Source organism: Xenopus laevis, chromosome 2S (assembly GCF_017654675.1).
Source record: "Xenopus laevis strain J_2021 chromosome 2S, Xenopus_laevis_v10.1, whole genome shotgun sequence".
NCBI classification, from domain to species: domain Eukaryota; kingdom Metazoa; phylum Chordata; class Amphibia; order Anura; family Pipidae; genus Xenopus; species Xenopus laevis.
The window spans coordinates 130,837,270-130,852,878 of NC_054374.1; the positions used below are offsets into that span (position 1 = coordinate 130,837,270).

Genomic DNA, 15,609 nt, shown 5'->3' on the forward strand with positions numbered 1-15,609 from the left:
GCTGCCTGAAAAACGTCACTCGGGTGGTGTTTCTGGAGACGGTATTATTATTGATATTTAGACAGAATGTGAACAAGCTCACAGAGCTAGATGGCAGTGGTTTGAAAATGAAGAACACACTGGGCAAATAATGCCTACAAGGTCAACGTATACACTACAGCAGTGGTGGATACGGAATATATTATTGCTGCTTGAAAAACGTCACTCAGGTGGTGTTTCTGGAGACGGTATTATTATTGATATTTAGACAGAATGTGAACAAGCTCACACAGCTAAGTGGCAGTGGTTTGAAAATGAAGAACACACTGGGCAAATAATGCCTACAAGGTCAACGTATACACTACAGCAGTGGTGGATACGGAATATATTATTGCTGCTTGAAAAACGTCACTCAGGTGGTGTTTCTGGAGACGGTATTATTATTGATATTTAGACAGAATGTGAACAAGCTCACACAGCTAAGTGGCAGTGGTTTGAAAATGAAGAACACACTGGGCAAATAATGCCTACAAGGTCAACGTATACACTACTACAGCAGTGGATACGGAATATATTATTGCTGCCTGAAAAACGTCACTCGGGTGGTGTTTCTGGAGACGGTATTATTATTGATATTTAGACAGAATGTGAACAAGCTCACAGAGCTAGATGGCAGTGGTTTGAAAATGAAGAACACACTGGGCAAATAATGCCTACAAGGTCAACGTATACACTACAGCAGTGGTGGATACGGAATATATTATTGCTGCTTGAAAAACGTCACTCAGGTGGTGTTTCTGGAGACGGTATTATTATTGATATTTAGACAGAATGTGAAAAAGCTCACACAGCTAAGTGGCAGTGGTTTGAAAATGAAGAACACACTGGGCAAATAATGCCTACAAGGTCAATGTATACACTACAGCAGTGGTGGATACGGAATATATTATTGCTGCTTGAAAAACGTCACTCAGGTGGTGTTTCTGGAGACGGTATTATTATTGATATTTAGACAGAATGTGAACAAGCTCACACAGCTAAGTGGCAGTGGTTTGAAAATGAAGAACACACTGGGCAAATAATGCCTACAAGGTCAACGTATACACTACAGCAGTGGTGGATACGGAATATATTATTGCTGCTTGAAAAACGTCACTCGGGTGGTGTTTCTAGAGACGGTATTATTATTGATATTTAGACAAAATGTGAACAAGCTCACACAGCTAGATGGGAGTTGTATGAAAATGAAGAAGAAGAAGAACACACTGGGCAAACAAGGCCTACAAGGTCAACGTATACACTACTACAGCAGTGGATACGGAATATATTATTGCTGCCTGAAAAACGTCACTCGGGTGGTGTTTCTGGAGACGGTATTATTATTGATATTTAGACAGAATGTGAACAAGCTCACAGAGCTAGATGGCAGTGGTTTGAAAATGAAGAACACACTGGGCAAATAATGCCTACAAGGTCAACGTATACACTACAGCAGTGGTGGATACGGAATATATTATTGCTGCTTGAAAAACGTCACTCAGGTGGTGTTTCTGGAGACGGTATTATTATTGATATTTAGACAGAATGTGAACAAGCTCACACAGCTAAGTGGCAGTGGTTTGAAAATGAAGAACACACTGGGCAAATAATGCCTACAAGGTCAACGTATACACTACAGCAGTGGTGGATACGGAATATATTATTGCTGCTTGAAAAACATCACTCAGGTGGTGTTTCTGGAGACGGTATTATTATTGATATTTAGACAGAATGTGAACAAGCTCACACAGCTAAGTGGCAGTGGTTTGAAAATGAAGAACACACTGGGCAAATAATGCCTACAAGGTCAACGTATACACTACAGCAGTGGTGGATACGGAATATATTATTGCTGCTTGAAAAACGTCACTCGGGTGGAGTTTCTAGAGACGGTATTATTATTGATATTTAGACAAAATGTGAACAAGCTCACACAGCTAGATGGGAGTTGTTTGAAAATGAAGAAGAAGAAGAACACACTGGGCAAACAAGGCCTACAAGGTCAACGTATACACTACTACAGCAGTGGATACGGAATATATTATTGCTGCCTGAAAAACGTCACTCGGGTGGTGTTTCTGGAGACGGTATTATTATTGATATTTAGACAGAATGTGAACAAGCTCACAGAGCTAGATGGCAGTGGTTTGAAAATGAAGAACACACTGGGCAAATAATGCCTACAAGGTCAACGTATACACTACAGCAGTGGTGGATACGGAATATATTATTGCTGCTTGAAAAACGTCACTCAGGTGGTGTTTCTGGAGACGGTATTATTATTGATATTTAGACAGAATGTGAAAAAGCTCACACAGCTAAGTGGCAGTGGTTTGAAAATGAAGAACACACTGGGCAAATAATGCCTACAAGGTCAACGTATACACTACAGCAGTGGTGGATACGGAATATATTATTGCTGCTTGAAAAACGTCACTCAGGTGGTGTTTCTGGAGACGGTATTATTATTGATATTTAGACAGAATGTGAACAAGCTCACACAGCTAAGTGGCAGTGGTTTGAAAATGAAGAACACACTGGGCAAATAATGCCTACAAGGTCAACGTATACACTACAGCAGTGGTGGATACGGAATATATTATTGCTGCTTGAAAAACGTCACTCGGGTGGTGTTTCTAGAGACGGTATTATTATTGATATTTAGACAAAATGTTAACAAGCTCACACAGCTAGATGGGAGTTGTTTGAAAATGAAGAAGAAGAAGAACACACTGGGCAAACAAGGCCTACAAGGTCAACGTATACACTACTACAGCAGTGGATACGGAATATATTATTGCTGCCTGAAAAACGTCACTCGGGTGGTGTTTCTGGAGACGGTATTATTATTGATATTTAGACAGAATGTGAACAAGCTCACAGAGCTAGATGGCAGTGGTTTGAAAATGAAGAACACACTGGGCAAATAATGCCTACAAGGTCAACGTATACACTACAGCAGTGGTGGATACGGAATATATTATTGCTGCTTGAAAAACGTCACTCAGGTGGTGTTTCTGGAGACGGTATTATTATTGATATTTAGACAGAATGTGAACAAGCTCACACAGCTAGATGGCCACTGGGCAAATAATGCCTGCAAGTGCACTACTATTGGTGCACTACTATGAAGAACAGCAAACAGCACTGGACACCTTAAAGAACAGTAAGATAAGTAAAATAAAAAAAAAAATTATATGTATATTAAAAAAAAAAATATTCTCGGGTTGGTGCTGCTGAACTACTAGGAGCAGCACAGTAGCACACCAGTCCCACTCCCCAACACTGCTAGACTAATAGCACTTGGCTGTTAAAGTAGCAAAGTAAAACAACAAAAAAGAAAATAAAAGCAGTCCTTACAAGGGTTATTACAGCAGTCAGCAGATGAGATCAGAAGAGATCAGTGCCCACAGCAGGCAGCTACATACAGAGCACTGCAGTAGAAGGTAGATTACTAGCCAGCAAAGCTACCCTAAAATGTCCCTCAAATCCCTGCAGACTTCTGTCCCTCCAATACAGAGCAGTATCAAGTAGATTACTAGCCAGCAAACTTACTATCAACTGTCCCTCAAATCAGTGAAATCACTAGCAGCTCTCTCCCTACACTAGCTCTTCCAAGCACACACAGGCAGAATGAAAAAACGCTGCAGGGCTTCAGTTTATATATGGAAGGGGAGTGGTCCAGGGGGTGTGGGGGTGGTCCAGGAGGGAGAGCTTCCTGATTGGCTGCCATGTATCTGCTGGTCTGGGGTGAGAGGTCAAAAAAAAGCGCCAGGTAAGGCGAACCCAAAATGGCGAACGTCGCGCGACGTTCGCGAACTTGCGGCGGACGCGAACAGCCGATGTTCGCGCGAACAAGTTCGCCGGCGAACAGTCCGCGACATCCCTAGTCATGTAGAAGTCAATGGAAATTGTCCTGTTTACAACTGGAAGATATCATGATCTGTGCTGGGTCTCGTACAATAATCCAATACATTTGTGGTTTTCGGGCGATAATCCAGTATGATCACAACAAATTGTATGATTCAGATTTATTCACAACTTTCCCACAGCATATTTTTGTAAGTTAATTTATTAAATATGGTAAAAATACGGATGGGAGTTTGGTCAAAGGGGTTTTAAGAAAATAATGAATTTTCGGATTTTAGTAAATAACCCCCTAAATGCCAGTATGTTGGGAGTTTCCTATAAAAATCATAGGATTTTTTTTTTAGCCTATGGAAGGGGCGGCTTTGAGGAGGGCTTTTGAGGGTAACTATTCTGGGAGCAGCAACTCCTTGATACTGACATGTTCCTATGATTTTTATAGGAACGTGTCAGTATCGCTTTAACTGAGAAGGATCTTGGAGTTTTTGTAGATAACAAGTTGTCTAATTCTGGGCAGTGTCATTCTGTGGCTACTAAAGCAAATAAAGTTCTCTCTTGCATAAAAAAGGGCATTAACTCAAGGGATGAAAACATAATTATGCCTCTTTATAGGTCCCTGGTAAAGCCTCATCTGGAGTATGCAGTGCAGTTTTGGTCCTTAAGAGGGATATAAATGAGCTGGAGAGAGTGCAGAGACTAAGTGCAACTAAATTGGTTAGAGGGACGGAAGACTTAAATTATGAGGGTAGACTGTCAAGGTTGGGGTTGTTTTCTCTGGAAAAAAGGCGCTTGCGAGGGGACATGATTACACTTTACAGGTACATTAGAGGATATTATAGACAAATAGCAGGGGACTTTTTTACCCATAAAGAGGATCACCGTACCAGAGGCCACCCCTTTAGACTAGAAGAAAAGAACTTTGATTTGAAGCAGCATTGGTGGTTCTTCACAGTCAGGACAGTGAGGTTGTGGAATGCACTGCCGTATGATGTGATGATTTCTTGGACAAGCATAATATCCAAGGCTATTGTGATACTAAAATTTACAATTAGTATAGCTATTGGTATATATAGTTTATGTGAGTGTATGGAGGGGTCAGTGTATGTATGGACATTGGGTTTCATTTGGAGGGGTTGAACTTGATAGACTTTGGTCTTTTTTGAACCCAACTTAACTTTGTAACTATGTACGTCTGGGGTAATTGTGTAGACTATTTATTTTCTGTAGTATTTATACTGGCACATCTAGGATTATTATATCGATTATATCAGCAGGTCTGAGGTTAATATGCACATTATCCACTTTATATAGTAATTAAACTAGTAACTTTGGGTTGTAGTAAAATGGGCGCTGTATTTAGGGGTGTGACAAAAAAAGGCCATCATTTCAAAAAAATGAACAATGGGTGCCTAACATTGGTTCTGTGTCCAGGACCTACAAAGGTCTTAAAATGGCCCTGGCCTAGCCCCCTGCAAAGGAAACAAATGAAGTGATGATTTTACTTACTCGTTTGTGTTTACCGGTATATTGTGAAAATGTTCTCGCTGGGAAAAGGTTTGTTGTGGCATGATTTGCCCTGGAGAAATGAAGGTCTGTCCAGTCCATGACAATCCTGGATCACACCCCTCAGGATAAGGCAGCCTAAAATATCAAAGCAAGAACTGTGAAGCCTGCCCTTATCTTTCATATTTAACGTTATATATGTCTATAAAAATAGCTGACTGCATAGCTTTTCCACTCTTTTATTAACTGACATTATCTATTGTTTTTTGCTTGTCTTGAAATGCTATTTAATAACATGTAGCAGTCATTGTATCTGCTTTCCTGGCAAGGCCATAGTAGGGCAGTTGACCAAAACGTTGTGGCTTCTTATCTGTTGTTGCTAGAAAATGTCAGTAGCAGAAATCTGTTGGCAGTGTTGAGAGTGATAGTGTATTGCCAGCTGGAGAGTTAATCTAGTCACGCTTTTGCATAGTCACCATATTTTATTTATGTCAAGTAGTTTTAGAAATAGAAGTTTTTCTATAATTTCATGGGTTTTTGGTTCCTGTCTTTTTCTGTTTGCCACAACTTCCCTTTTTTCTTCACTAAGCTGCATATGAGAATTAAGCTCTAAAAAGCCCGGCTGTGCTGGCTGCACTTTTCGAATTAGCCGGGCCCCCCATTGACAGGGCCAAACAGCAGAAGAGCCGAAGTCTCCAAACGCCAAAGTCCCGAAGAGCTGAAGTCTCTAAGCCGCAAAAAGACTTGAAGCCACGAAAGGAGCCAAAGCTGAAGTTGCAAAAGGAGCCAAAGCTGAAGTCGCCAAAAGGAGCCCGAAGCTGAAGCCCTGAAGACGTGAAAAAACCTGAAGCCACATAAGGAGCCGAAGCTGAAGCCCCAGAGACACAAAAAGACCTGAAGCCACAAAAGAAGCCAAAGCTAAAGACCCAAAGCCACAAAAGGAGCCTAAGGTAAGTTCCATTGAACACGTGTTTTTTTAAATTGTATTAAACCCCTGGCCACCAATGCGTTATTTTAATACTGCATAGGCCCCTGGCCATCAAAATTTTTTTAAAAATATTATATGGGGCCCCTGACCACCATTGTTTCTTTTTAACTTGTAAGAGGGGGGCATGGCCACCAATGCTTTTATTTTAAACTTTTATGGGGGGGCCCTGGCGCCAATGTTTTTTTCGTCATGCAGGGAGCGAGTCCGGACTGGCCTGCCTCGTGGGGTTCTGGCAAATGTCAAAGGGGCTGCAGTAAGATGCTATAGAAAGTGACTGTTGAAGGAAAACTATACCCCCCAAACAATGTAGGTCTCTATAAAAAGATATTGCATAAAACAGCTCATATGTAAAACCCTGCTTCATGTAAATAAATCATTTTCATAATAATATACTTTTCTAGTAGTATGTGCCATTGGGTAATCATAAATAGAAAATTGCCATTTTAAAAAATAAGGGCCGCCCCCTGGGATCGTAGGATTCACTGTACTCACAAACATACCAACAAACCATACATGTTAGGTCACATGAGCCAATTAACAGACAGAGTTGTGTCTTTTGCTTCCACACTTCTTCCTGTTACAGTTGAAGTATTTCTGGTCAGGTGATCTCTGAGGCAGCACACAGACCATCACGAAATGGTGGCTCAAGGCAAGATATGTAAAAGGGCAATATTTACTTAAATATATATTCCAGTTTGGTAAGATTCTTTAATATGCCACTTAATATGATATGAACTATCTGTTGCTTAAGTGTTCATTTTGGGGGTATAGTTTTCCTTTAAGTAGGTGCTTTTTGGGCCTCTGTGTACTAAGAATGCCAGGGCCTATTTTGAATCCCAGTCCTGCCACGAGGATCGGGGCCAACCGGGGTTTTTTTAGGTGTCCGCTGGCCTGATGCCACATTGCCCAAGCATTTCTTAAGCTGAAAAAACAGTTTTTTGGATGGAGATCCATTTTAATAAATGAGAATTAAGAGATCATGGTTAACTTACTGGTTAATATTCATGGGTGCTGTTGATGTTAACGAAAAGTCTTGTGGAATAACATGGCCTTCAACTGGCTGATGAAAGAATGGTGACCTATAGACAAATGCATATAAAAATTCAAACAATAAATATCAGAAGCTGCTACAGAACACAATGAATGTATTTGCTTAAAACTCCAGCAATTGTTCTGGAATGCAGTTAATGTATCTCGTATCCAGAAACCCTATAATCATAACAAAAGTATAATAAAAGTCCTCTTCAAATTAAACAAAAAAGAGAAGATGCCGGCTCCAATCTCCTTTGGACTAATTATAATATATCAATAGAGCAATAGAGCAAATCACTTATAAACTTTGCGGGTCAAATCCCTTATTTTTGTGTATATATATATATATGCATGTAATGCTCAAGTTGCTCAAATTTCTACGTTGATGTAGACCGCTAGGCAATCCTTACCAAGCAGAAAAATCTGGCCTGGGTGTCCAGACCCCAGGCCCTTCACTCCAATCGTTAAATGATAGAAAACAGCCAAAGAGCTTTACACTCACCAAGTTAGCCGAATGGTCCGGGTGCCGTGCCCCGAACCCGTAGCTTAGGCAAACTCTGTCTTCAAAATAAATCTGCACGCACTCCTGCAACCATGGCCGTGGAGGTTAAAAATGTAACTTTATTCCATGTAGTTAAAAGATATGCGTCCTAACGCGTTTCGTATCAACAGATACGTAATCATAAATGCAGATTTATTTTGAAGACTCTTCAAATTAAACATGAAATCCAATTTCTATTTTTTATTAAAGCATTCATTGCTGCTCATTTAAAAACATCAGCTGTCAATCAAAAATTGTCTGCCACTCCTCTATGCCCTGGGCATAGAGGCGGGGGAGACAATTACTTTCACTTTCCATTCAGCACTTCCTAGATGTCACTGTTCTCCACTAGTGATGTTCGGGTCAGGGTTTCCCTGACCCTCCCTGCTATGAACCGCACCTGCCTGCTTCCGGGGGGTCCTTTTATAGACCCACGCCGACCCGCCCGCCGATGAGGTCACAATGACGTCACAAAAGGGGCAGGGCAAGCAGAGGCAAGACTATAAAACCAGAACCCGGAAGTCAGATGCCGGCATTTGAAGGTGGCACTGCGGGTAAACCTGCGGGTCCCGCGGGTATCGGGTCGGCCCCCACATCACTACTCTCCACATATTCCCCTGTTCTCTTTACCATTTAATTGTGTAGCCAGTGCATGGGGATGGACATTGGGGGTGCCCCATTCTGGTGCACAAACAAGATTCTGACATGAAGCAAGGCTTGAAATCCCAGACTCAAGGAAACAAGATTCAAATAATTTATATTGTGTAATTAAAGTTCATTTTGCTTGACTAATGTGATAAAATAGGATTCTGAATAAGTTTTTTTTGGGTGACAGGTCCCCTTTAAATAAAACTCCAGCATATATTTATATACGGGGAAGATTTATTATTATGTGACTTTAAAACTCACCGCAATAAAACTCATGCAATTTCTCTTCATTATATAGGATTTTTAAAAGCACATCAAATGGTGAACTCCATTGATCAATACGATTCTAAAAATCCCATATTGTACATAGAACATGGGTAGTTCTTCTGTGGTGAGCTCTAATCTCACATTTTGATAGTTCTAAAGGCCTAAAGCTATGAAATGAATGACAAATAATTTAGAACAGCAGAAGTAAATGATACAATTTGACATTGCAAATAAATAACTTATTTTTGAAATAAACATAGGAGCTTGATTAAGAGTTTCTTCCTGTGCCTTACTGTACGCATCTTGGCGGTGGTGGCAGAGATGGTGCTCCAACTCCATTACCCGCCCATATTAGTTCGTTACTGATTGTCGGGTTAGTTGGGTTGGTTGTCTCCCTGTAAATAAAGAAAGACATTCAGCTTCTAAAGAACAGTTGAGTGTACTTTCAGTTTGTGTAGCAGAAATATATTGTTTTAATAAATAATAAATACTTGTTGCCCTGCCAATTTAGAAGCTCCTTTTGTCAATGATCATCTCCCAGACATTATGCATTTTCATTAGTTTTCTTTTTTTTCAACATGAACACATTTTCTGTATAATACGAGAGGAAGTTAAACTTTTTGGGAAGGTTTCTTATTTTGTCACCACCTGAGGGCGTACAGTTCCTTTTCCTTCAGGCAATGTACAATAACTCTATACATTTCATTTCAGTAAGCGCATCATTGCATGTAGGTAAAACACTTGTCAGCTGATGGTAATCATGTTTATTCACAGACGACACATGAGAAATATGATTTATATTTAAATTAAGGTTTAGGTTTGGGTTGTACAAATGTATACGTTTGTTGAACAATCATAATTGTAGCGGATTTAGCATTTGGGTAAATAAAAACATTATTCATATGTGATACATATTCTGACATTAGTGTATACCCACCCGCTGGCAACCTTTAACGTTATCAATGTTGGGGTGTATCCGTCTGGTGTTTTTGAAGTGTTTTCTAAATAAATAAAAAGGAGGTTAATGCATCAGAGCTGAGGTTTCTAAAACAGATATCAACGTACTGTGCTGTAGCTATGGACTAACATCAGGCGGATATAATGCTTAATTTAATCTGACAGGAGTTGGAAAACAGGCCAATCTTCTATGTGGTGTTCTAACCTCCCATGGCAACTTGTCCCTTAAATGGTGATCTCCAGTGGCGTAACTAGAGTGTGCTGGGCCCCCCTGCAAAAAAATCTTCAGAGGGGTCCGGTGCACTCCGATCCTCATCCGCCTACCCACTTCCTGCCCTGCCTCTGTCTATTTCCTGCCCAACTCCGCCCACTCCTAACCAAACTTGCCCACTCCCCGCCCCGCGCCGACTTGAGAGACTGGGGAAGTGTGAGGGTGTTCTTGTTAGCTATAGAGTAGCAGACCTCACAGCAAGTGTGAGACCCTTTGGATACTTTTCCTAAGATTATGCATCTACGCATGGAAGTGCCAGTTTATGAAAAACATGATCACAAGTAAGTGCCACAATATGGGGTTTACCATGGCTTGGTATTGTGGTTTTGCCCCTTTATGATCAAGTTTTTTTCACTAGACCCTCTTGCTAATGAAAATGTATGCACTTGTATAGAATGAAAATGTATGCATGTACAGAAAGTGAAACCCGGGACAGTGCATGGTGGAAAAAGGGTAAATGACAGGGACGGGACAAAACTGCCTGGCAGGGGATTAGTAGTGGGTTTAGTGACATAGTTGGGGAGGTGGAGTATTTAAGGGGATTTATAGGACTAACCAATAAGTAGGGCATCAATTTTAGTAAGAAAAAAAGGAGTCCCATCCTCCCTCCCTTGTATTAACCTTTTGTGCTAGTTGTCACAATTGTGGCCTGGGGTAGTGCGGCACAGGTTAAGTTGAGGGGGAATGGTAAGTATTGGGCTGACTAATTAGGATGCGATGAGAGGAGATAGCTCGTTGTCACAGCTGGGTGGTGGGTCCCTGGCAATGGGGAGAGTTAATTGAGAAGCTGGAGTTTTTTACCAAGTCCCAAGTTGGTTAATGGAACTTGGTTGGTGGTGTTCCTCTCTAAGAGCGTTGGTCTCTGGGAGGGTATGTTGTATTGGTGGTAGCATACACCTATCATGCTGGAGGGCACAAGCGGCTGGTGGCTGGTAGGATTGCTTGTACCTAATTGGGTCCATTGCCAGGGGCCTTGAAGAGGATTATAAGTTAATGGTACATCACTGTTCCTATTTGTATGTTTACAATGCTGTTAATATAAATTGTTATTGATATATGTGTTATCTATTGTTAAATTATGTTTGGTGCAATAAAGTCGTGGCCAAAAGATTCTAACAAAATAAATGGATGGTGAGTGAGTGAGTCTTAGCCAGTTTGGGGGAAGGCTACAGGTCATGAAAATGTATGCACTTGTACAGAATGAAAATGTATGCACTTGTACAGAATGAAAATGTATGCACTTGTACAGAATGAAAATGTATGCACTTGTACAGAATGAAAATGTATGCACTTGTACAGAATGAAAATGTATGCACTTGTACAGAATGAAAATGTATGCACTTCTAAGGAATGAAAATGTATGCACTTGTACGGAATGAAAATGTATGCACTTGTACAGAATGAAAATGTATGCACTTGTACGGAATGAAAATGTATGCACTTCTAAGGAATGAAAATGTATGCACTTGTACGGAATGAAAATGTATGCACTTGTACGGAATGAAAATGTATGCACTTCTAAGGAATGAAAATGTATGCACTTGTACGGAATGAAAATGTATGCACTTCTATGGAATGAAAATGTATGCACTTGTACGGAATGAAAATGTATGCACTTCTAAGGAATGAAAATGTATGCACTTGTACGGAAGGAATTACAAATAAAGCACAATTGTAGGAAATGAGGGGCAATTTATTTCATTTGTATATCTATAGTATTTTTGGCTAGATCAGGTACACTTATATTATTCTTGTGCTCCAAAAACATTCTTTGCATTCTTTAATAGATGAAAGGAATTCTTTACTTATGTTGGATGATGTTCGATGTTTTTTTTACCACTGTTAACTTCTTAACATCAGTGACTACACAATATTGTCAGGTTATACAGAGCAGCCTCCATAATCTTCCATTAGTTGTTACAATAAGCTTCAGACTCAGAGGTCACTGCTGTTTAAACAGGCTTCGTTACATTACACAAGAGGGGGATTACTACATTCTCTACCCAAACTCTCTTTCAGACTATGGGTAATTACTGTTAGGTTTCTAATAAAATAAGGATAGGGATAGGAAAAGCCCATTACCCAGAAATATCCAAATAACAGGAGGATCTTCTCCTATAGACTCCATTATAATAAAATAATTCATATTTTTTAAATGATTTGCTTTTCTCTGTAGTAATAAAGTAAAAAAATCTTGGCAGTAAAGCAGTATGATACACAAATATAGCAGATCAATGCTAAGCATGCAAACAAAATGCAACAAGTAGAAGTTTTATCACTAGGTCCCACTAACTAGACACACACAATAAATGGATACAAACTTGAGTAGTGTCTTCCAAAGACGTCATCTTTGCATTTGTTACTGTACAAATATTTTAGCTGTTTCAGATCTCTAACACGGTCACCAAGAGAAAGGATATTCAGATCTTTAGCAGTAAACGGTTGGATATTCTGGATCTGTGCAGAGCCTTGAAAAGAGCAAAATAAATATAGTTATGTAAAGAATTGCATATAATACTAACCACTTGTACACTTCACAGATAGTACATTATAATCCCTATGCCATATTTTGGGGATTGAGCAAGTAGCCTGTTCATTGCAGGGAGGGTCTTTATTACAAACAATAAACGAACATTAATGTTTGTACACAAGTAGCTGGCTGATCCTTATGTTATACTTAATTCTCTCTGTGTGTTCACACGGTGCCCAAGGAATAATAGCCTGTGTGGCTCCCATTAGTTGTACAATACAATACTTTTCTACTGTCGTTGAGCAACAACTTCCTGCATCTGGTGACTGCTGAAGGAGGTTGGTTGAAACTGCAGAGTCAGTGATAAAATGTATCACTGCTAACATCTCTTTTCCATGAATATACTCTCCCATTGCCATTCATTGAACATCTATGCACACTGCCACCACACAATTACTACTCTGGTAGTCCCACATAGAGCACCAGAGACAAATGCACTAGCATGTACCCCTGAAATAAAGCTCTGACTTGATCTTCTAGGATTTTTCTGTAATAATACCTTATCCAGGTATTATAATTTTCACAACAGAAAAGAATACATGACACAAAATTAACCACTGGGGATATTTTGGTTTGTAATATTGTATTTGTGGGACTGTAGAATTCCTTGTTTTTAGGAAAACTCACCATCTTCTCTCCTCAAAATATGTGCTATGGTGATGCCACCAATCTCTGAATCGCTGAAACGCAGGAGGAAGGTTCCATCAGGCTGAGTACTTAGTATATTGTGAACATACTGTTTGCTGATAAAGCCCATAATCAACCTGAAGCATAAAAGAAAAGTCAGCAGTCCAGTTGAATATCTAGAATAGCATGATATGGTAGCTCTAATTTTGCCATCGCTACTGTCTACCGATACTGGCTTTTATTAGATTCCCCAAAGCCAGAGCATTGCCCAAGTATAGCCATTTACAAAATAGGATATACTTTTTATATTATCTCACCTGTCAGACCAATAATCTTTCAAACACTTTTTGGTGAGATCCACAACACCATCAAACCACTGCCAAAATGTAAAGTTCCTTTCCCGAATAGGTTCCTTGAAAAGAGAAAAAAAAACTGGTGAAAACTTTGAAAATTCTCCAAGAGTCAAGTGTTTGTATAAAACCCCAACAACTTAGTGAAGAACAAACCCTCTAGTTGAACTGCACACAATATTGTTTAGTGGTGTATACTATACATGTTAAAAGAAGCATCACTATTCAAGCACCATGGTACTCTCACATACTAGAATAAAACATGGATCATCAGAGACTCGTTACCTTATTAAACTGAGACCATGAAACAATGCGGTCTTGGTCATCATTTAAGCTGTTGTCATTGAAGATCTTTTGGGCAAGAAACACAAAGTGGTCTGCTTGCAGCTCTTGCCTTGTCCCCACTTCAGACATAAACTTCATATTAAGGGTCTGGCACATCTTAGACCAGGGCACCTTTTCCTCTACAAAGAAGGGACGACGATCCTAAGACATGAAAAAACTTAAAGATTGATAAGAGCAGACTACTGACCTTTTAAATGGCCAGATAGATTCTCATTAGCCAGAGATTATCAGAATTTTTTTGAATGTCATTGTGGAACTGTTTCAGTATAGGTTAGCTCCATAGAAGTCTACCCACTGGTCATGAACTAATAAGTAAAGTAATAGTTCTTTCTTCTGTGCTACAGATCTGTTGTGAGAAAGGGGTACATTCAAAATCTGCAGTCATTAGACTGTTCTACGCTCATAAACCTACTTAATGTATTCTTTGTGCTTTATACATTATAATAAGTATTAATACAGGGAGTCCTTGAGGTACATACACCCGACTTACATACAACTCACACTTACAAACGGGGGCTATTACAGTAACATCCAAAAGAGAAATGGCAGGCACTCACAGATCCCACAAAACAGGCTTATAAAAAAACTGAAGACTTTATTTTAGGGCAAAAAGTAGATCAATACTTAGGCTAATGTATTGATCTACTTTTTGCCCTAAAATGCGAGTGCCTGACGTTTTCTCTTTTGGTTGGATACCTCTTCCTCGAGCTGTAGGTGTGGGGCATGAGCACCCAGACCCCATGTATTACTGGTGAGATATTAGACTTATTGGCTTTACAAATGCATTTATTACAGTAACATACTTTGGTTTGTTTGACTTTTATTAGGATTTAGATTTTATAAACCACCTGCCCCAATCCCCTCTGATGTTTGTGGTCTACTGTAGAGCACAGAAAAGTAAAATTAAATACTATGTTAAGACGGACATCTGTCTAAGCTCCATTTAATAAGTAAATTTAGATGTTTAAAATTACATACAAATTCAACTTAAGAACCAATGTACTGACCCCATCTCGTATGTAACCCGGGAACTGCCTGTATATCAAACAGTAACATAGGTGTTAGTAGCAAGACTATTAACATACACATTCGATTCTCTTTGTATGAATATGTAATTTGTTGGAGTGGTTTGAGGACAGATGGTAGAAACTCTACTCTACAGAGTAATATAGATGGGAACTTGACACCCCGTGTATTAATGTTTCTCCTATCAGTATGACTATGAAGAGTTTCATTCATCCAGGTCATGGTATATCTAGTATAGGTAGATCAACTTTATCCCCTAATGTAACATAATCCAGCCACAGCTGAGTGGATTATAGCAATACACTATCCCATAATCATTCTGCTTTATTGGCTACCAAGTAGCATAGTCAATGAATAGTGAAGAACGAAGGAAACTCCCACAGTAAATCCTGTAACTGTAAATTACCTTTGAAGGGGGTTGTGGTTGCACAGAATGTTTTGGGTCAAATCCCTTTAAAAAGCCCAATTTAAAGGTCAGTTGCTGTTTTTTAATGCTGGGGTTTAATTAATTTTTTTACTGTTCATTGGCTATGCTATTTGTTGGTGAAGCACAAAACCCAGTTAAAGGAACAGGATAACCCCTTTTTTGACAACAGACCCATGAACAGGGCTTGTGCTGAATATACTTTTCCTCTTTTG

General features: G+C 39.6%; 1 protein-coding gene across 1 annotated transcript in view; it reads right to left on the bottom strand.

Moving 5' to 3' along the window:
- LOC108709852 (signal transducer and activator of transcription 6) overlaps positions 1-15,609 on the bottom strand; it is a 103,705-nt gene that overhangs the window by 10,852 nt on the left and 77,244 nt on the right. Inside the window, exons 12-19 of the mRNA XM_018250056.2 lie at positions 13,885-14,085; positions 13,567-13,661; positions 13,250-13,386; positions 12,414-12,560; positions 9,802-9,865; positions 9,158-9,259; positions 7,369-7,455; positions 5,392-5,526 (exon numbers count right to left, since the gene is read on the bottom strand). Coding sequence (XP_018105545.1) covers positions 5,392-5,526; positions 7,369-7,455; positions 9,158-9,259; positions 9,802-9,865; positions 12,414-12,560; positions 13,250-13,386; positions 13,567-13,661; positions 13,885-14,085 — 968 coding nt within the window. The remainder of the gene's footprint in view (positions 1-5,391; positions 5,527-7,368; positions 7,456-9,157; positions 9,260-9,801; positions 9,866-12,413; positions 12,561-13,249; positions 13,387-13,566; positions 13,662-13,884; positions 14,086-15,609) is intronic.